The sequence below is a fragment of the Lacerta agilis genome, chromosome 8, assembly GCF_009819535.1.
Source record: "Lacerta agilis isolate rLacAgi1 chromosome 8, rLacAgi1.pri, whole genome shotgun sequence".
NCBI classification, from domain to species: domain Eukaryota; kingdom Metazoa; phylum Chordata; class Lepidosauria; order Squamata; family Lacertidae; genus Lacerta; species Lacerta agilis.
In genome coordinates this window covers 74109227-74131786 of record NC_046319.1, presented here as the reverse complement: position 1 = coordinate 74131786, position 22560 = coordinate 74109227, and the positions used below count along the sequence as shown (strand labels likewise).

The window sequence follows — 22560 nt, the reverse complement described above, 5'->3', positions numbered from 1 at the left end:
GCCAAGGGAGCTGGCGTTTGTCCGCAGACAGCTTCCAGGTCATGTGGCCAGCATGACTAAGCCGCTTCTGGCGAACCAGAGCAGCGCACGGAAACGCCGTTTACCTTCCCGCTGGAATGGTACCTATTTATCTACTTGCACTTTGACGTGCTTTCGAACTGCTAGGTGGGCAGCAGCAGGGACCGAGCAATGGGAGCTCACCCCGTCGCGGGGATTCAAACCGCCGACCTTCTGATCAGTAAGCCCTAGGCTCAGTGGTTTAGACCACAGCGCCACCCGCGTCCCTCCTACAGAGTGCCTCTACTGCTTACATTTTCCCCCTTCCCTTCGAGAGAAACTGGAATACACGTTTTTTGAATTAAAAAAAGTGGTGGCGTTACTGTGCTGGGAGAGAGGGATCTGACTTTGGGGCCATTAATGCATTATCCCTGGCTTGGGCAGAATTGCTCATTTCCTAAAATCTGCTGGCAGATTGCTGTCGATTCAGGGCAACGGGAGCTGGTGAAGGTGCATCGCTCAGGATTCTCAGCAAACGTTCCAGCGATGCTCCTTCAGCAGAGCTCATCACAGCCAAGATCCGTAATGGCAGCGCTGTCTGCAGGGGAGCAGCAGACTCAGCCAGTTGCTGACACCGAGCACGGCTGAGTTACGTTGGGAACATCTGGCGAGCCGTATGCCTCCGGCTGGGATCCCGTCAAGTCTGATACAGCAAAAGCAGGGTCAGGCCCGGTCAGGACTGGAATGGGTGAACGAGTTAATCAGCATTCTTCCCGGCAGCGGCTCTGAGCCACCACTAGGTGGGGCGATTCCAGCTAAACCATCATTGCAAACACCACCACAACAGCTGGCAAAAGAACAGCTGTCCATCATACCACGGGCAGGAAGAAGTAGGCACAGCCTTAAATGAGCTAGGTTCAGTTCCCCATAAGTTAGGAGTCAGTCCTGAGAAAGCAATACGAAGAACTGTATTGCATTTCTATGATTTGCCCCCAAAGCAGGAGAACTTCCCAGCTCTTAACTTGCAATTCCATGCATTCCTGCTCTGCAAAGGTAGGTGGTTTATCCAACCCATAGGAGGGGTAAATTACTGTTCCATATTCCTGATCAGGTCCAATAGGTTGGCCCTACAGATGGGAATTAATTTTATTAAGCTTTTATTTATTTCATAAAATGTAGCCAAGGTTGCATGTAGCCCAAGTCTAGACCTTCCAGGTTCAGGATCAGAATTGTGCGCCATGAGTAGCTCAGCTTTCATTTTCTGTTTGTTTGTTTGTTTGTTTGTTTGTTTTAAAAAAAGCAGGTTTCTAGTCCTCAACGCTGTAAAGATAGTCGAAACAAAATAGAAAATACGTTCCAGTAGCACCTTAGAGACCAACTGAATTTGTTCTTGGTATGAGCTTTCGATGTATCTGAAGAAGTGTGCATGCACACAAAAGCTCATACCAAGAACAAACTCAGTTGGTCTCTAAGGTGCTACTGGAAAGTATTTTCTATTTTGTTTCGACTATGGCAGACCAACACGGCTACCCACCTGTAGCTGTAAAGATAGGTTTGAAAGAATGAGGGCGAGCACTACCAAAATCTCAGCAGCTGAGAAGAAGAGAGCCGCTGGGCAAGAATTTTAAGCAGTCATGGATTGTGGGGCTCAGTGCTCTACACACCTGTTTGCATCTCCCCTTTAAGAGCACAATGATGGCATCTCAGCCAAGAGGTGCACTTTTGCAGAAGTTGTGCATTTTGCAAAATTCAAGTGGGTTAGGCTGGGCGCTGTGGCAAAGTACATTATGAAGAGAGGCTTTGTCTGTGTGGGCAACCCTGTGTGGAGGACCTGTGCCACTATTTCTTGCAGTGCCCGTTATATACAGACCCAAGAGACCGATTCATAAAACCCCTGTTTCCGAACGGAACTCACTTGAATAGGGTGGAAAGGGCAAAATGGCTGCTGAGCGACACTGATGACTTTGTAACTTATAAAGTAGCACTCTATGCGTCAGCAGCTAGGAAGATCAGGAGGAAAGAACTAGATAAAATAGCCAAAACAAAATTTAAAATTTAAAAAATTCCTTCCAGTAGCACCTTAGAGACCAACTAAGTTTGTTCTTGGTATGAGCTTTCGTGTGCATGCACACTTCTTCAGATAGATAAAATAGCGGTCAACTGCAAAGGGGATATTTAATTAGGCACATTTTACTAGAGAATCTTCTGCTATTCTATTTTATGCAACAAACAATCTTAGTAGCTGTGACCACAGTTTATATTGTATGTGTGGTGCCTGATGATTTTTATGGTTATTGCCGTTTTTCCTTTTGTTATTTTTCTGAATGATGCCACAGCCTATGGCTAGTGCAATAAAAGTCGATGATGATGATGATGAAGTGGGTTAGGCAGATAATTGGCATTACAACGGTGAAAAATCTTGACCTTTCCCTCCTCTTCCTTCTTGTAGTACAAGCAACCCTAAGCACATATGTGCCCCTATCTTTGAAGGTCAGATGGATGGCAGGAGGGGACAAGACCCCACCCACCTCTCAGAAATGCAGGGGTGACTCCTGCTTTCGAACACGCCACGTGGTTTTGTTTTCCAAGAGATAGCAGGAATGATCGTCATTATTTTTTTTACTGCTTCTGGCCGTAGCTGTTTCATTTCTGTTGTTTTCAGGTTAAATGGCACTTTATGTTTCATGCTGATTCTTATTGTCATAATGCATTTAACACAGCAGCACGGCTGGATCTCTACAAAGCACGAAGGGGTAGGTCCCTGCCCCGAGGAGCTTGCAGCCTACATTCCAACACAAGAGGGGCAAGACAGCTGGACTCGTTGAGAGTGCAGGACTCCCCGCAAAGAATATTGGGAACTGCAGTTCCTCCCCTACAGAGCTACCACTTCCAGCGCCCTTAACGAACGACACTCCCCAAGATTCTTTAGGAGGTGAAGTCATGTGGTTTAAGTGTGTGGTTCTTACCCAGCCCATAGATTTACATTTGGCAAAGGGGTTGACACAAGCTGGCTTGCAAAATGATTCCGGTTGCACTGCCCCGCTCTAAATCTCCGGGCGTTTTCACCTCCCAACAAAACGGGGACAAAAACCCAAAAAAACTGAGCACTGAACCGAGCAGCCATTCACTGTGAGAAGCAGCATATATATTTAAAAAACAAAACAAAAAACCAACATACCCTCCAGCTGAATTTCTATGGCAGGGTCACCCTTCATCACTGCTAAAACAATTGCTGAACCAGATCCAATGTTTCGCTACAGCAAGGGACAAGGACTCTCTTTTCTGAAGCAGGGGTCAGTTGAGGGAGGAACGAGATGCAAGCTGCAGCCCCAACACAGGTTTGCAGCTGGGGAAAAAGCTGCCCTCAGATCCAATTACCCCCTTCTCTTCCCCAACACCCACAAAAAAAAATGTTCATTTTTTTAAATGAAGAGAGGAAACTGGGCACAGGAGGATGTACACACTCTAGGTGGGAGATAGAGGTAACTTGATAGATTCCCCCCCCCCCCTGTTTCTTACAGGAGGGTTAATAGGAGCGTTCCTAATGCATAGCTACTGTGATTTATAGGTACGTTGTAATTTCGCTATTTTATCTTGCTTTGATTGATTCATTGCACTGTGATCGTAGATTTACTTTGCATTTTATTTTATAGTTGCTACTTGGGGAGCCTTTGAGCCAAAAGACAATAATTAAAATAAACCACAGCATTACGTTTTTTGGCAGCATCGCATCTAGTTCTGCCCCTGCTCTCCTGTATTTTATATCAGACAGGTCTGGGTTTTATGGGGAGGGGAGAGGGGCTCTCTGCACATACTGACTGGACAAGAGGGTGCCTGAAAGCATGTGCAGAGTGCCTCTTCTGAAACAGGAAAGGTGGCCGAGAGGGTTGGGGGCACGGCGATGGCAAGCACTCTTGGATGAAACAAATGATCTTAAACCATTTCAACCTGGGTATAGACCTGTTTATCGGAACAAACCAGCTTTGGTCTCCCTGATGGATGACGACTTTTATTGGGAGAAGGACACAGGAAATGTGAACCTATTGTTTCTATTCGATCTCTCAATGGCTTTTGATCCCATTGGCCAGTTTCCTTCTGGAAAACATGGGTCTGAGCGGTTTGCAGTTTGCCCCGGAAAACCTGCTCTTTAGCACTGAACACGAGCAAATGTCCATCTGCACAAAAACCTGACTCACAGTTGCTTCGATTCAGCGGTAAAAAACGGGGTGGGGGGGGGGGAGAGAGAACAGGCAGGACAAGCAGAAGACCGCCGAGACGCTATAACACCGGTCCTGAAAGACCTACATTAGCTCCCAGTACGTTTCCGAGCACAATTCAAAGTGTTGGTGTTGACCTTTAAAGCCCTAAACGGCCTCCGCCCAGTATACCTGAAGGATTGTCTCCACCCCCATCGTTCTGCCCGGACACCGAGATCCAGCTCCGAGGGCCTTCTGGCGGTTCCCTCACTGCGAGAAGTGAAGTTACAGGGAACCAGGTAGAGGGCCTTCTCGGTAGTGGCGCCCGCCCTGTGGAACGCCCTCCCATTAGATGTCAAAGAGATAAACAACTACCTGACATTTAGAAGACATCTGAAGGCAGCCCTGTTTAGGGAAGTTTTTAATGTGTGACATTTTAATGTATTTTTAATCTTTGTTGGAAGCCGCCCAGAGTGGCTGGGGAATCCCAACCAGATGGGCGGGGTACAAATAAATTATTATTATTATTATTATTATTATTATTATTATTATTATTATTATTATTATTAAGTCTGAATGAGCTATATGTGGAATGGGTATTGGAAGCACAGTTCTACCATATTCCTTGAACTGATTTCTGTTCCGGACATGGAATGGGCGAGAGAATATTGGCAATTTCCACCCCATTATCTTTTCCAGCAGAACTCTCTGACATCCCTACAAACCACCCAGGCTGAACATATAGAATCGTAGAATTCTAGAGTTGGAAGGGACCCCCAAGGTTCATCTAGCCCAACCCCACGCAATGCAGGAATCTCAACTGATGTGACACTGGTTTATGCTATCGTTCCTCTGTCCTGTGCAGCTCTGCCTTTTCTAAACTAGCAGGAAGGAGCTCTTCCAGGGTGTCGGAGCTCCTTTGCAGCTCTGCAGATGGAGAGAGATCTGCGCCACAACACATGTTTAACTGCGGCTGAAATATGGCTCCTCTCCAGTGTACCAACCAGGGTGGGATTCGAACATGTGCAAACACACACAGAGGCACACACATGAGAGGCTCCTTTGCCTGCATAGCACGGTCTCAGTACTAACCATAGTGGTCAGGATATACTTGTAGAACGCAGTCGTCATCCCAAGCTCTGAAGCCTGGAAAAGGAGAAGAAGGAGAATCAGTTTCCAGGAAGGACCCTCAGGTCTGTGAGCAAAACCCACTAATAGCAAAGCCTCAATATTCACCAGCTCTGGTTTCGCTGCAGCGCTGGAACTTCCAACAGAAACTGGGTGAGGAAGGCAAGAAGAGTCTGCTGGATGAGGCCAATGGCTCCTCTAGTCCAGCATCCTGCTCTCCCAGTGGCCAACCAGGTGCTTTTGAGAAACCTATGAGCAGGATCCAAGCACAAGAGCAACTGTCCCCTCCTGTTGTTTCCAGCAACTGGAATTCAGAAGCATTGCTACCTCTGACCATGAAGTCAAATCTCAGCCATCATGGCTAGTAGCTTCTCAGAGCCTAACCCCCCATGAATTTTTCTAACTCCCTCTTTTTTATCAATGTAATTATTAGAAAATGCGAACCGGTTTACACAAACCATAAAACAGACACGGAGATTTCTTCAATAGGAGTCAAAAAACAAGTTGCCCTTAAAAACAACAACAACTCAAGTATAAAATCAGTTCAAAATATACATTTGTGTTTAAAAGGAAAATTGCCTCTTAAAATGCATGTGCATCTTATTTTTAAAAATCTGTTGGGTTTTAAAAAAATTGTATACTGCTTCTTCTGTTTTCGTCAAAACCTTTAAGCAGTTCTTATGGGTCCTAATAAAATCACAAACATTTGTCATGCTATGTAGTGAAATCTCGTTTTGCCATGCTATATAGCGGAATCTCGTTTTGCAGCAAAATCTCGTATATAGCAAAATCTCGTTCCGACCCCCTTTTAAAGACATCCGGGTTGGCGGACATGCCTGACTCCTCTGGGAGAAGCGCTTCCTTTTATCAGTCCTGAATCTTCCAACTAAAAGAACTACCCCCTTTTCTCCAATGCTGAACTACAACTCCCATCAACCCCAGCAAGCATAGATGGTGGCCAGGGATGGTGAGAGTTGTAGTCCAGCAACCTCTGAAGAGCCAAACATTCCCTGCGCTTGCTGTAACCAGCGCTGCATCGTTTTCCTACAAGAAATGGGCTCTGTTGTGTTTAAACCTTCCTGTCATTAAACACTCCACCCCTGTCAATGTAACTGGAGTTTTTTTATGATCCCAGCAGTAGTTGTGTTTTCACTTCTGCCGTTTTAATTTGGCTGTGGCTGCCTTGCATTCTTATTTCAAAATCTGGTGTTGGTTAAATCCTAACTAAGATGGCTGAACATCCCGCCGCCCCATCCCACCTTACAAACTACAGGCCTTTACTTTATTTTTTTTTGCAAGCATTTTCACAAACCCTCACGGGCTTTTGCAAACCGCTTTAAAGGAATATTTTAAAAACTCGATCGTTTCCACCGCCACCATCCACACTTCGAGGCAAAAAGCCACCCTGCTACAGGGGGCTTCGTCTTACCTCAAGGGTCTCCTGTTTGCGGCAGGCTTTTGCCCACAGCAACCGTTTTCCCACGAGCAGCTCTTCAAAGCGGGGCGGGAAAAGGGGGGAGCGCTGATCAGGACGGGGGCGTTTCGAGGATTCTTTTCAAGTATCTGCAAAAGCCCTCAAGCTACTCGGAGGCAACGCTTGCAAAAACCCCGACAGAAGCCGAGGTGATCCGTGGGATGCTGAGTGGAGGCCGGCCGCTTGCCTTCCGGTTTCGTGGCAGCCGCCCGAACCAGAGGGCCCACACCGCTAACTGCAGTCAGTGTGGCGCTTTCTTCCCCAGGACAGAATCAAGTTTCTAGGCCTGGCAGCACAAGGACCAAGAGCCCCAGCCCCCGGCCCCCATGGCAGAATTAGGGTTACCATATTTCAAACAGTAAAAACCAGGACCCCAAAGTGTTTGAGCTTTTTTTTTTTTTTTTTTCAAAAACGCCAAAACAACATAATTTTCTGATTGACTTCTCTAAGATCCAGGACAGGGGTCCCCAAACTAAGGCCCGGGGGCTGGATGCTGTCCAATCGCCTTCTAAATCCGGCCTGCAAACGGTCCGGGAATCAGTGTGTTTTTACATGAGTAGAATGTGTCCTTTTATTTAAAATGCATCTCTGAGTTATTTGTGGGGCCTGCCTGGTGTTTTTACATGAGTAGAATGTGTCCTTTTATTCAAAATGCATCTCTGGGTTATTTGTGGGGCCTGCCTGGTGTTTTTACATGAGTAGAATGTGTCCTTTTATTTAAAATGCATCTCTGGGTTATTTGTGGGGCATAGGAATTCGTTCATACTTTTTTTTTTTTTTCAAAATATAGTCCAGCTCCCCACAAGGCCTGAGGGACAGTGGATCGGCTCCCTGCTGAAAAAGTTTGCTGACCCCTGATCCAGGACAAAGCACCGCTCTTCGGAAATTCCCCCCAGACTTCAATTCCACCTTTGAAATCCCGGGGAAATGGCAGCAGAATGGCCAGACGCAGTTAAAGGTCTCTCTGTGCCAGGGGACCAAGGCTCTTTGGGCCCCCTCAACCATTTTTCTTGAGGGGGGCAGCCCCCCCCCCATTGTTAAGGTCGAACAGGGGCCGGGCATGGAACAATGTCAGGCCCCCTCAATACTTTTTGGAACATTGCACCTCTGCTCTGCACACCATAACCAAGTTAGGACCGAAAATGGCATGAGCTTCCTCACAGTTGCTGGAGGCTGGGTCCCTGCCCCATAGACCTCAGCCAGCCCCCCACCTACTTGCCTTCTTGCCAAGGGGTGACACTGGCTGCCACATCCCTCCTCCTTCATCTCGGTTTTGCCTCTTGTAGAACTCAACAGGGAGAAGGAGGAGGAGAGAGAGACAAAACTACTGTCCTCGGCTCTGCCTACCCTTGGCCCCCCTGCTTTCCGCCTTGCCAGTCCTAGGGGGCACCAGCCACCTCTGCCCACGGCACAGCCTCACCCGTTCCCAAAGGGCGGATTTAGGGCTCTGCAAGCAGGGCACACACAGTGGGTGCTGAGCCGAGGGGCGCCATCTCAAAGCCCTGTAAACGGGGCTCTGGGCTTTGGGAAGGAGGCGTGAGGCTCCGGTAGGGTCCAAGAGTCCCCCTTCCTCCTTCCCAAAGTCTAGTTAGCGCTTTCCCAGCTTTGGGAAGGAAGTGGGAGGGCTCTAGGACCCTGCCAGTGCCTCGCACGCTGGGGAAACCTAGCCAGATGGGTGGGGTATAAATAATAAAATTTATTATTATTATTATTATTATTATTATTATTATTATTATTATTATTCCAAAGCCAGGCGCCTCCATACCCACCTCTGGGAAGCGAGCATGAGGGCTGAGGAGGGTCATCAAATGTTGACCTCTCACAGGGCACCCTAAAACCCATGCCTGCCACTGCCTCTCCTCACCTTCTTGAGGATGAGATAAGAGATGGAAGCATTGGCGTCGATGATGATGGTGGAGATTTTGTCGTCCCGGATCTCCTTGAGCAGCGGCGTCGGGTCGTTGGTGTCATCGAGCATCCGGATCGACAGCGTCTCCTTGGAGATGAGGAACTGACGCACGAGCTCCTCCAATCGCAGCAGGCCTGGCGGATGCGAAAGGAACAAGGGGTTGCGCCAACATTTCGCTCAAGCCAGAGCCCAGCCCAACCCGCCTGGCTTCAGAGCTTAGGACTTGGCCCAGGTACCATCCGATCAGGACATAAAGGCATTTGAACACCTCTGCTTATATATATATATATATATTCTTGTGCCCAGAACAGTAGTATAGGAAGCCCTGCTTTGCATACTAATTTTGCATGAGGCTACGGCTTCAAGTAGTCCAAGCAGGGTCTTCTCTGTGGTGGTGCTGACACTATGCAGTGGGATCCCTGACCAAGTCTGCCAGCATTCAGCTTTTAAGGAAGTGAAGGGGCTCCAATTTCTTCACATCTAGTCACTGGGGCCAAACTAGGCATTTTAATTTTAAAAACACATATTTTTTAAAAGATCCCCAATGAAGCCAGAGGTATGGCGTTTGAGAACCGGTTCCATCCCCATGGCTCACATCTCTGTGAAATCTGATTGGCTACCCTCTGGCCCCGCCCCCACGAGCGCGGCATTCGCCCCCTCCCACTTTCCCCTCTCCGTTCCCCGCCAAAGAGCTCGGCCACATTTTCTCACACTCGGCCTTGGCGCAGATGAGGCTAGCTGAGGGGTAGTTGAAGGACTTGAGGATACGGGATACGGCCAGGCTGACGTCCTCGTTGCTGGGGTAGAGGCTGACGGAGGCGAAGCGCAAGTACTGCAGCTTGGGGGTCTCCTCAGGACCCACCTTCACGTGGGGGATCTAGAGCAGGGAAAGAAGCCGTTTGTTTACAGTGCTGACACACCCCATGTCCTCCTCTGCAGCCGAGAAGTCGGCACACAGGCCGTCTTCGTTTAGATCAGGTCCTGCAGAACAGAAAACTCTTGTGACAAGTGTTAAATGCAGCAAATTAATTACAGTTCCATAGACTGCTTAAAGCAATCAGAGCCTTTTGGGAAGTCTATATTATATACTGGGTGGGCTACCGAACCAGATTTCCTCCCCTTTCTGTCACCGACTGCAGAAAGAGGTTGAGAAATAATTTAAAAAGCAGCCGGAGCTTCAAGCAGGAGATAGGACAGAGATGAAGAGAAGGGTGGGGGTCTGTAATAAGAACCACCAGCAGCTCCTAAAGTTTTAAACAGGCTTTCCTAGGCAACCCGTTAATTCAGAATGGTTGAATTAATTTGAATTAATTAATTTGCTGTAACCTGCCTTGGGATCCGTTGGTGAAGAGCAGGTAACGATTTTAACAGTAATAATAATGTCATTATACGTGATTAGTAGCCAAGCTGTAGACCAGGAAAATTTCTCTGGCATAAGTTTACTAGGTGGCTGTAGGTAGGTTTCAGCCTCCGAAGCTGCGATATAATAGTGACCAACCTTACAGGGTTGTTTTATGGCTCATGAAGGTGATGAAGATGATGGAGGTGTCATTACCTCTTTCTCCCCACAGATGTGGCTAACAATGGAAGCAGAGGCCGGACTGGAGGCTGGGCCCAGGACAGAAACTACGCCTTTGGGCAGGATCTGACACACTGTGGTGCGGGGGAAAAGAGAACAGGAGAAAGAGGTTATGCAGATTTATTATTATTGTACTCTTCAGCTTGTTCTCAGACCTGTGCCCAGACCAGCTGAGCAAAGCCACATGGCCTTGCACACTTAACCTCATGGAAATTGCGTTTTCACTTCCTCCTGGTCACCCTATGACATGCACAGAAATATCCCCATCCGCTGGCTCTCACAGCTGGCCATGAGGGTTGCTTTGGCTATAATTCTGTCCACCTACCCTGCTGCCCCAGACCTCTGACCAAACTGTCTGCACCACCTTTCAAAATCTTCAGCTCTTACCACCTGGTCAGGGAATGGAAGAAGGTGCTGTCCCGTCCCCCCCACTCTGCCCTGTATCCACAACCTACATACAGCGCTGTTTCTGTTGGGCTGCAGTTCATCTTCTACCAAAAGCTATCCTCCCCTATAGTGAAATGTGGCAGTATCTGGGATTTTCTAGTTTGGGGGAAAAGGTGACATAGAGCAAGTGTATAAAATGATCCAGGGTGTAGAAGATGTGACTTGGAAAAAGCTATCCCCCCTTTCTCCTAACACCAGAACTCATGGATCTCCAGTGAAGCTGAATGGGCCAGATTGAAGAGCGTATTTCTTCACACAGCACATAGTTAAACTATAGAACTTTCTCCCAGAGAAGGAAGTGACGGCCACTGACTTAGATTTGCTTTTAAAAACAAGTTCATGGAGCAGAAAGCTATTGATGGCTACTAAACACGATGGCTATGCTCTTCCAGGCAGAGGGCCTTCTCGGTAGTGGCACCCTCCCATCAGATGTCAAGGAAATAAACAACTATCTGACTTTTAGGAGACATCTGAAGGCAGCCCTGTTTAGGGAAGTTTTTTTAATGTTTGTTTTTTTAAAGTTTTATCGTGTTTTTAATATTCTGTTGGGAGCCGCCCAGAGTGGCTGGGGAAACCCAGCCAGATGGGCAGGGAATAATTAATAAATTATAATATTGTTATTTTTCCTCCACAATTGGAGGCAGTAATGCTTCCGAATACTGGAAACCACAGAAGGGGAGAGTTATAACACTTTTCTCTATCCACTTACCCCATGCCATACATAACTGGACAAACTTCTATCACGTCCCCTCTTAATTTACCTTTCCTCTAAACTAAAAAGTCCCAAACGCTGCAAACATTCCTCATGGGAGAGTCTCTCCATCGTGTTGATCATCTTGGTTGCAATTTTTTGAACCCTCTCCCAACTCTACAAAATTCTTTGTGAGGTAAGCCCCTCCCCTGCCCCCCCGGAGCTTTGTAGATCCTTTCACACTCCAGTGTCGCACACGGGGACACACACACGCACGCACACACACACACACACAAAACCTACTGGTGTCGGTGGTCTCGTACTGGCTGTCCCGCTGCAGTTCGAAGATCTCCACCTCTACTCGGGCTTTGGCAGGCACCTCGATGATGCTGTTGATGTGCTCGCGTGCTAAGGCTAAGGCCAGTCGCTCCCCCCGGCCACACACTGTCTGGTCGTCCAAAATGGCGGCTGGTCATGGGGGACAGCAAAGCAGGGGGAAAGAAAAGCAAGAAGTCAGTCACTGCGGCCCGGCCCGCTCACAGCGGAAAATCTTTCCTCTGCAAACAACACTCATGAGCACCTAAGGGTCCCTAAACAGGGGTGGTTTCTGCCCATTGGGACCGGGAGTATGTGCTCTACCAACTGGCCATGTGGCCCTCTGAGGGTTTGCCAGCATGCACACTGCCACTGATACCTTTTTAGTGGCAGATTTGGAGGCGCCATTAAATTGGTTTGGTGGAAACCTGCCATGGGGGCCTCGCATGTCCTGCCCATTCTTCATTTGTCCATTTGTTTCATTTGTTCTAGGTGCTTTTAGCTGAGGTTCCTTGCATTGGAGCGGGTTGGGTGAGATGACCCCCAGGGTCCCTTCTGGCTCTGCAATCCTGCAATTCTATTCCCTCTGCGGAGCTCAAGGCAGCGTGCATGAGGTCCTCAGATCTCCCACTGACGCGCTGACTAGACCCAGACCAACCTAGCTTTCAGAGCATGCCACCCGCACCCTGTGCCAACCTTCCCATGGCATCTCAGCCCTGCCTCCACCATAGCAGAGTTGCCAGCTGACCAGAAAATAACAGCCACCTGGCTATCATGCAGCAGCAGCAGCAGCAACAAAAAGCAAGTGGCATATGGCTCTTTGATGGTGCAGACTTAAGCACTGTCGCCTCCTAACATCTGCACATGATGCTCTTCAGGAGTGCCTGAAGCCAGTAGAAGTGGCTGCTGCTACACAGAAACCAGCCCCACCAGATGTGCTCGGGTTGGAGAAGGCAGCTGATGACAGGGAACCAGGGGCTGTAACTGACAAGCGGCGGAAAAGCGGAGGGCCATGGGCTGCTACTCAGAGGAACATCGGAAGCTGCCCGGTGCCATTAAAAGACTATTCGGTCCATCTAGCTCAGGACTGTCTACACTGGCCGGCAGTGGCTTGGCATCGTTTCAGGCAAGAGTCTCTTCCAGCCGTAGCAGGAGATGCCCAGGATTGAACCCAGGGCTTTCTGCTTGAAAGGTGGACTGAGCCATGGCCCTTAGCCTCCCTTCAGGCAGTGGCATCTGGTGCCTACTGGAATTGGCCGGGCGCAAGGCAGAGAGGAGGACCACAGCCGCCGGAGCCACAGCCAACAGATTTTGTGTTTGTCTCCCACCTTCCTCCCTGTTTAGTTCTGCACGGGAAACACAGAGTGAGGAGGAGGAAGGTGGCAGGCAGGACCGTCCCCTGGGTGCTCTAGGTAGGAAAGCAGGCATTCCCAGAGCCCACTGCTCCTTTCTCAGATCATGGAGGCACCCCCCTCCCCACTTTTCTAGCAGAGGATGAAAAATCCAACCATTTCCTTCCAGCTTCGGAAGACTTGAACGCACAGCATTCAGCAGCCACGCAGCAGCCGGCAACCCGAGCTGAGGTTTGTCCATGATGGATGGATCCTGGCCCCTCTAATCCTGCCCTAAGGTGCCTTTACCCTTTCAACTCTCACCGGAGCAGAACTGCTGGGGAACAGTGATAGGGTGGGTCTTGCTGCCAATTTGTTGGGCATAGATACATCACTGCCTCTGTTGTTTCATGTTTGGAGGGGGTGTTGGGTGGTGGTGCAGTGTGGGGTCTCGAGGGAGAGGGTCTGGTGTTTATCTCAATCCCTCAGCGAGAGCTAGAGTTGGGGGTGCAGCAGTCTGAGACAGGGTGGGGCTTTTGCCCATGGGACACACATTTATATGTTGGTTATGGGTTGTATCCTGCAGAATGCTAAGTATGTAAGCATCTGACCAGCACAAGAATTTCTGCTTCTGCAATAGGCTCCCCCTCCACACGCACTGCCTTCCCTCACATCCTTCCCCAAATCTGCTCCGTAGGGTTAGGGGGAACCATTGGTGAATCACTCCCCTTTAAAGATCTCGAAGCAATTTCACTACAGAATAATCAGCAACTGGGGGGGGGACCTCTACACAACTTCATACGCAAAAACTATTGTGATGAAGAATCAAACAACGCTTTTGTATGAAAAAACAATTTCGAATCCAATACATGAGCAAATCAGGATGGTGATCCCTACTAAAAAGGATTGTTGAAAAGGGAAGAACTTCAATAAATGCCCAAAAGAAAATAGAGGTGGCACCCATCTGGTGTGTAGTGGGAGGGAGTTCCAAAGGGTAGGAGCCACTACACTAAAGGCCCAGTTCCTGTATCATATGGAAGGGACCTCCTGATGAGATGGTATCTGCAGGAGGTTCTCACCTGCAGAGCACATTGATCAATCCTATTGCACCCTTGGAGCATGAGGGACAGGGTGCTTGTTACAGTGTGGTTCAGCTGTGGGTGTTTTGTCCTCTTGTATACTAGGTGGGTTAAACCACAGAGCCTAGGGCTTGCTGATCAGAAGGACGGCGGTTTGAATCCCCGCGACGGGTTGAGCTCCCATTGCTCAGTCCCAGCTCCTGCCCACCTAGCAGTTCAAAAGCACGTCAAAGTGCAAGTAGATAAATAGGTACCGCTTTGGCGGGAAGGTAAACGGTGTTTCCGTGCGCTGCTCTGGTTCACCAGAAGCAGCTTTGTCATGCTGGCCACATGACCCGGAAACTGTACACCAGCTCCCTCGTCCAGTAACGCAAGATGAGTGCCGCAACCCCAGAGTCGGACACAACTGGACCTAATGGTCAGGGGTGTCGGGGTTTGGGTGCTGGAGCTCCTCGTGCACAAACTTGGACTGCTCATGCACGAGGTACCAGTAGCGGGGAAAGCGGCCAGCGTTCCACGTGCTTGTGAGCACGGGCGCCGGCCAAGTCTCACAATCCGAAGGAAACTGAGTAAGCCGGGTGATGACTCCGAAGGTGCATGAGTTCTTAATTGCCTTCTTAATAAAATATTGCCTCGAGAAATAGAAGATACCCTGACTCTGAATAGGTAGATCAACTCAAGGAAAATAAAAAATTTACTTTAAACCTTTTACTCCCCCTTTGCCCCAAAGAAAGACAGACACCGGTTATATCTTTAGTGGCTTTGGCAGAACCCGCGTAGGCTCGTCCCCTAAGCTAAGTTCTCCTAAGCTCAAAGTCCCTGCGCGCCCAATCTTCCGCGAGGCTAACTAAATAATACTAAAACCGAAATATCTTCCGCAAGCCTAGCCCTAGGCTAAATCTAAAAGAAGCCTAAACTAAAGCTAAACCGAATGATCTTCCGCGATCTAACTCTAACTAAAGGGAAAACCCATCCAACCCATCCAGCCCGCTCCTAATACCCTTAAACTAAACTTGACTTCAACTAAAACCCAACTAAAGCAAAACGTGAATGAACGTCGTCGACTAACCCAAACTGAACGTGCCTAAGCGGGGAGCCTCAGCCTTTTATTTAGGAACAAACGTGACATCATGATCAATGCCTCATCCAATAAAATCACTGTTGCTGCCCTCCATAAAGGCGGGAAGCAAGTTTAACGCTCATTAATAACTTTGAACATGACCGGAACTACAAAATAAAGGCGGATTAATCTCATTAGTGAACCCAACTATTCATTCTTACTTTCGCTTTCGCGCATAGTAATACCAAAAGTAGTTCCCGAAAACTTCATTAAACAATTAAATAAATGTGGATCCTATGGCGGATCCGTGCAACGTATTCCGACACAGGGGTCCCTTTACCTTTTTATACTGGGTGTGTATTTATGAAGGACTGTCACATGGAGGGTGGAGCAAGCTTGTTTTCTCCTGCTCCAGAGGGTAGGAACTGAACCAATGGATTCAGGTTACAAGGAAGGAGATTCCAACTAAATATTCAGAAGAACTTTCTGACAGTAAGAGCTGTTCAGCAGTGGTACAGACTCCATCGGAAGGTGGTTGACTCTCCTTCCTTGGAGATTTTAAAGCAGAGATCTGTTGGCCATCTGTTATGCATGCTCTGCTTGGGATTCCTGCATTGCAAGGGGTTGGACTGGATGACCCTTGAGGTCCCTTCCACCTCTACAATTCTATGATTCTGTGATTTAATGGATTCTGTAGAGTGAAAGACGATTGAGCTGGGGGTGGTAGCAGTGGCAGCGGTTCTGAATGTAATGGTCTTTAGCGTACTTGTTACAGTTTTGTTGTGTAATTGTTTTTATTGATTATCTGCTAATTATATTTTCTGAGTTGTGCTGTAACTATATAATGTTCTGTCGGTGCTGCTTCTGTTTATTGCTTGTAAGCCACTTTGGGGTTCATTTGAATGGAAAGCGGAGCAGAAAGGCAATCAAATCGGATCAATAGCGGCTTTCACGCGACCCCACGAAATGTCTTTCCATTCCCCACATTTTCACTGTTCTGATTTATTCCCCCTGCAGCCACCTGGACGCAAGGGTGGAGAATGGAGCCGTCAAACAGCTGTCGGATACTTAAAGTGCACTCAAACCAACAAGTGATGTTTTGCTAGAAAGGCACGTGACAGGAAAAAAATGCAAAAAATTGCGGGTCGTCTTATACACGGATAGTGGAGAGGTAGGGCGGGCAATTGGTGGCTGCCGTGAGCAGGAGATTGTCAGCGGTGTTTTCGTTGGTGATTGGTGGGTGCTGCAAGGTCCGCTGGCTACTGACTGCTGCAGCAGTTGGGTGGGCGATTGGCTTTGTTGGTCCTGCGATTTTTGGCAATCTCCCCCCCCCCAAAAAAAAGTTCAACAACTCTGGGCAATCTTGGTATGTCTTTGTAGCTGATTATCATTTTAAGCCTGCCTGAACAAAGCTGCTGTATCTGTTACTCTTCAAAAAAGAATTAAGAGCAAGTAAATATTATTTTTACCTTTTACAAGACTGATTATTGTTTTAAGGCGGAAAGGCAAGGAAAACCCAGTCTTCCTTAAAGAATCCTGAGTTACTTAAACCAAAAGGCTAAAACTGGTGAAACCAAAAGCTGGTGAAACCAAAAGCTGAACTCACAAACGCGAGAAAAGGTAATACCTAACAAATACAGTATATCCTTTCCAAACATCTATCAACATCCCAGCACCAACCTGACCTGGTCACCCCTGCACCACCCATCACTTCCAGGGTCAGGTGGTCCTCTAGCCCTGTTGCCTCACCCCTAGGATCCAGCCACCCACAGCAGCACCCCATGGGTGACCCCACTTACCCATGCGCAGAGACGACAGCACCTCTAGGCTCTTGTGGGCGAAGCCGAGAATCAGCAGCAGCAGCAGCACGGGCAAAGCCGGCATCTTCTACCCCTCCTCATGGAGAAAGTTCGGCCGTGGCCTCCGCGCTGCCACCTGTAGGAGGGGCAGGAGAAACGCACCCCGTGAGACACACGGAGTGGGCACACCGAGTTTGGCACAGCGACCCCTTCTGGACACACCCATAATGATCCCTTGCAATATAGCCTGGGGCAGAGGGGACTCGCCAACCTGGGGAGGTAGCCCATCTGGGAGAAAGAAAACTGTGGTCCTTGCGAAATATCTTCAGGAGAAGAAAATTCTAAGTAAGCGCTACACAAATCTGGAGTGGAGTCCCTAAGGCGGTTCGATGGCACTTTGTACACCTCCCTACAGCAACTCCTGCAGCCAAGCTAGTACCAAACGTCTTGCTCTGGACCATATCAGCAAGGCCAAGAGGGGGTCGTTTTGTCTGGGCAGCCCCAGAACTCCATACACACTGCCCAGGCTTGCACCCCAGGGTGGTGACTTCAGTGCTCCTAACATAGCAGCTTGACTTCGCCCCCAGAGGTGCACCCCACTGTCTCCCGAGACACACAGATGCCAAAAACAGCAGCATAACACCTGCTGTTGAAGAGGCCTTGGAGGGTCCAGAGGCACCACATCCTCCCAGTTAAAAGGAGGACCCTAAAATACCCTGGTGCTGAGGCTCTTGCCCTGTTCCTCCACCGATCCCCCATCCTCTTCCGCCCACTGCCTTCTGGAGCCAGCAAAACTCCTTTTGCTCCAGAATGGGGAAGGAGAAGGGTGGACCAAAGGTACAGTGGAGGATCGGGGCGGCTGCACGTCTGTGCCTTGGTGCATTTTAAAAGGTGAAGGCAGAAGACCTGCAGACGGTGCCAGCATGCAGCAAACTCCACCAGCTACCTGGGGCCTGGGGGTGTTGTTGAAGGTCTCACACTGAGCTGCTGAAGCAATGCCATCCCTAATCCACTGTCCCAGCTACTTTTACAGAGCTCAGGAGACCAACAAGGAGGGCAACTAAAAAGAGGTTCCAGAAGCGAGGGAACCAGGAAGTTGGCATATACCACGTCAGACCATTGGTCCATCCAGCTTGGAACTGTCTACACCAGCCTTCTCCAACTTGGTGCCCTCTGGAAGTTTCCGACTACAACTCCAGAGGATACCAGATTGGAGAAGGCTGGTCTACAAGCACTGGCAGAAGTTCTCACTGTTTCCATTGGGAGATTCCCAAACCTACTTGGAGATGAAAATAAAGATGTCCCCTCCAACATCTCTCCGATGAAAATAGGGACGTCCCATTCCATACCCTCCAACATCTCTCCGATGAAAACAGGGACGTCCCATTCCATACCCTCCAATGTTTCTCCAATGAAAATAGGGACGTCCCATTCCATACCCTCCAATGTTTCTCCAATGAAAACAGGGACGGCCCATTCCATACCCTCCAACGTTTCTCCAATGAAAACAGGGACGCCCCATTCCATACCCTCCAACGTTTCTCCAATGAAAACAGGGACGGCCCATTCCATACCCTCCAACGTTTCTCCAATGAAAATAGGGACGTCTTAAGGGAAAGCGAGACATTCCGGGATCAAATCAAAAACTGCTGGGACTGCTTCTGTAAACCCAGGACTATCCTTGGAAAAGAGGGACACTTTGAGAGTATTTTGGCCCCTCCGAGACCCCGCCGACTGCTAAATCTCCTCTCTGCAGCCCACCGCCCCATTGTGGCCACCAAGTCCAAACTCTGGGCATCCACCCAAGGCCTGGTGCTGCAGAGGGACCAGAACACCCTCCTCCCCCCCCTTTGCACTTGACGCTGGTCCTGCTATGAGCTGAGTCAGCAACACTCCCCACCGACGTCCTCGCACTGCGTTCACCTTGAGCATTAATATTTATTTTCGCTCAGCCTCGGCCGGGCAAACGGCACAGCTGAGGTTCGCCGAAGGGGAGACGTGTCAGACTCCGCTGCGCCCTCTCCTTTTTTCCAGGGTGGGGCAGGGAGAGTGCCATATGTGGGGGGGGGGCTGGGGCGAGAAGGGCGGGGGAGAAGGGTCAGTAGCTGGCAAAGGGGTCCTGCACTTCGCAAGCTCATTTTGACGGCAGGGAGGAAGATTCCTGTAGATAAGAGCCAGGAGGAGAGGGGAAAATACACCTCCAGCTGAAACAGCACAGATTATTTCTAAAATGAGAGGCACGCGTGATCAGTGCTCAGAGGCACTGTTTCTCTCAGTACCAGTTGCTGGAGGGCAAACAACAGAAATGAGGGCTCTGGCCTTCAGGCCTCCTTCTGGGCTTCCCGGAGGCAACTGGCCGATTGATTGCTGGAAGCAAAGCTCTCGTTGCATTCACATGGAAGCGCCCGAGCCCTTGTCGCTGGCTAGCAGAAGAGGGAACATCCCTCACTGCAACAGGACTCAGGTGCCATTTCCCCAGTCGCTGCATACCCTCCAACATTTCTCCGATGAAAATAGGGACACCCTATTCCATCTTAATTTTTATTATTTATACGCCTCCCATCTGACCAGGTTGCCCCAGCCACTCGGGGCGGCTTCCAACATATATAAAAACATATAATCAAGCATTAAACATTAAACATTAAAAAAGAACCACTTCCCTATACAGGACTGCCTTCAGATGTCTTCTAAAGGTTGTATAGTTACTTATCTCCTTGGCTCAGGCCAACATTTCTCCGATGAAAATAGAAACGTCCTAAGGGACAGCTTCTGTAAATCCGGGACTGTCCCTAGAAAAGAGGGATACTTGGGAGGGTCTGCCACAGTGGTGCCAGGGCAGAAAAAGCAGGGTCCAATGGAATTCTCCCTCCTCTGCACCCCTCCAAGGTGCAGTTAGCTCTGCAGCAAAACTGGCCAGTAGCAAAGGTGGATTTGGGTGTCTCGGCATCATAGCCTAAGGTTAAACTTTGTAAAGATGCCATTCAGGGGTGGGGAACCTCCAACACGCAGGTCACTCTCCAGTGTGCCAGGGTGTCCGATTTGGCCCACAATGCCACTTGCCCCAAAGCACAGCCACCTGTCAATCAGCTGGCGTTACTGGGTGTCATCAGCTGACGGGCAGCTGCTGCTTTGCCAGCACGTTCCTTGAAGCAGAAAGGACAAGATGGTTTGCATGCATGCTTCTTCATCCCTTAACTCAGGGCTGGAGTTTGGGTTTTGTTTTGTTTTTTTGTTTGTTTGTTTAACGGCAAACAGAAATGGAAGAGGGAAGCAAGGAAATGGCAGCCCTTCCGGGAACGTGTTGCTCAAAGCTCGAGTGTCATCTTGCCCCCGGCAAACTCCAACTCAAATGAAGGCTTGAGCATTACGCTAGGCCTTTTACACTGCAAGGGAAGATACTATCTTTTCCTTACTCCAAATTAATTAGGGATTAATTTTAGCAAAGGGCTCCGAGCTGAGCCCTAGGACCAACTTTCAGCTGCAGGGTCTTTCTGCATTCAATTTTGTTTTGGTTTTTTTAATGCCCTACATATTTATTGGCATTCTGGAGCCCGTTGGAGAGAAGGGTGCCTGCTTCTAAGGCAAGCCCACATAGCCAGAGGGGTGAGGAGGCTTAGCAGGGATGTGGGTAGCTGGAAGGGCACCTCAGAGATCATCCAGTTCAGCCCACTGCTGATGCAGGAAATTAACAATTACAGCACCCTCAAGAGGTGCCCAGTCCAGGCTCCATTTAGGAATCTTCAATGATGGAGAGCCTGCTACCTGCTGAGGTGGCCTTTTTCACTGCTGAACTTTCTGCCAGGAAGTTCTTCCTCATTTTTAGTTTTAAAAAATCTGCATTCTTATCATCTGAACACACTGGTTTCAGGTTGTACCCTCCGAACCAACAGAAAACAAAATTGCTCCATTACCTCTGTGGCAGGACTTCAAATAGTTGAAGATGGGGATCATCTCGGAAGAGCCGGAGTGTAAATTTAAGTAGCCTAATATGTTTAAAGTTATTGAATTTTATTATTTCTCAGTGAGCTATTGAGTGGTTTGGTTGTTGTTGTTTTTAAAGGCTGCATATAAACTTTCTACTCGCTCTTCAAAACTGAAAGGTCTAGATTAGAGCAAAAGGGGAAGTAAACATGGTGTCTTCCAGGTGCTGCTGCACTACAACTCCCATCACCCTTAACCAGGGGCAATTCTGGCTGAGGCTGATGGGAGTTGTAGTCCAACAACACCTTGGCTTTTTTTTAATGAGATTGATTTATTCTTCTTTTTTAAACTGAAAGACAGGCATTCAGGGGATCCCTGTGGAGGAAGTGGAACCCCAGCAGCCAAGGGTGCGAAGGCACCAGAAGGGCACGGCAGCAAGCGGGCAGATGGGTCGCATTAACGTGACCAGGAATCAGCAGCAGGGACACCCCTAGATATCACAGCACCCTGCTAGGAAGCGCTGTGGGGGTACTGGCAGCCGCTGCTGAGTTTGGCTAACGAGGGCTCTCTCTCGTGCACCACGTGGCAACCGTTGCCAGGAAACAGGAAGCTGCTAAAAAGGATGTTGTGGTTGCTAGGCAGAGCCATCTGCAGTTTGCCTGCCCTCTCTCACCTCCTTGCCCCTCCAAGCAAAGGAGGGAAGTGTGTGCCCACACAAAGGTGGCCTGGGGGCATGGCAGCGCTTCTCCTACAAGGCGTGCCCTGTGCTTTCTTCCCAATCTGGTGCACCACATATTGACGCTTTCTAAGGGATGAAAGTCAGCAACGGGCCAGGAGGTGGGGAGTGGGGATTTGTTGTGCAATAAATTCTCCTCATTTGTCACGCCCGGCCCTTACATTGGTGCAGCTAGGGAGGAGGAGTTATTCTGCTAATGCAAAGGGGAACTCTGTGGTCCCGAGAGGGTTGGACAAATTCAGGGAACTATTGATGACTGCAAGCCATGATGGCTGTGCTCTGCCACAACGGCCAGAGGCAGCAACGCTTCTGAATGCCAGTTGCGGGAAACCACAGAGTGCTCTTGAACCCGGCTCCCGCTTGAGGGTTCCCACAAGCATCCACTGTAATAATAGGCTGCCGGACTAAGATGAGCCGTTGGCCTGATCCTTCTGCCCTAGACGTGCCCATTTTACATCACCAGGCCCTCTTCTGTGGACAATGCCAAGGGACTTCCTTCAAATAAGAAAGAAAACAGGCAGAGATCCGTAAAGCACTAACAGATTTGCTACAGAAAAGGGCTGTCTTTCACGTTGGATGTAACAGACTGACATGGCTACACAGCCCTCTGGAATAATACACAGAAGTCTCCCTCCCTGAGTAGCAACAGCCAGCCACTTCCCACACGCTAAGAATTAAGGGCCAACGGCAGATGCAGGGGACCTTTGACCCGCCAGAGGCTGCTGAACTACAACTCCCATCAGCCCCAGCAAGCATGGCCAATGGTCAGGGATGGTGGGAGTTATGGCTCACCAATCTCTAGAGATAGCTTTTTCTCAACCTGGGGTCCCCAGGTGTTGTTGGACTACAACTCCCATCATCCCTAGCTAGCAGGATCAGTGGCCAGGCAACCCAAGGT

At 49.1% G+C, this 22560-nt stretch overlaps 1 protein-coding gene across 2 annotated transcripts in view; it reads right to left on the bottom strand.

The window, feature by feature from the left end:
* The window catches only part of GRIK5 (glutamate ionotropic receptor kainate type subunit 5), an 86920-nt gene that overhangs the window by 33367 nt on the left and 30993 nt on the right, over positions 1–22560 (bottom strand). For both annotated transcript variants that reach the window (XM_033158320.1, XM_033158321.1), the window contains exons 2-7: positions 17006–17141; positions 11725–11889; positions 10260–10357; positions 9416–9581; positions 8660–8838; positions 5286–5339 (exon numbers count right to left, since the gene is read on the bottom strand). In XM_033158320.1, the coding sequence (XP_033014211.1) occupies positions 5286–5339; positions 8660–8838; positions 9416–9581; positions 10260–10357; positions 11725–11889; positions 17006–17090 (747 nt within the window). In that variant the 5' untranslated portion in view covers positions 17091–17141. The remainder of the gene's footprint in view (positions 1–5285; positions 5340–8659; positions 8839–9415; positions 9582–10259; positions 10358–11724; positions 11890–17005; positions 17142–22560) is intronic.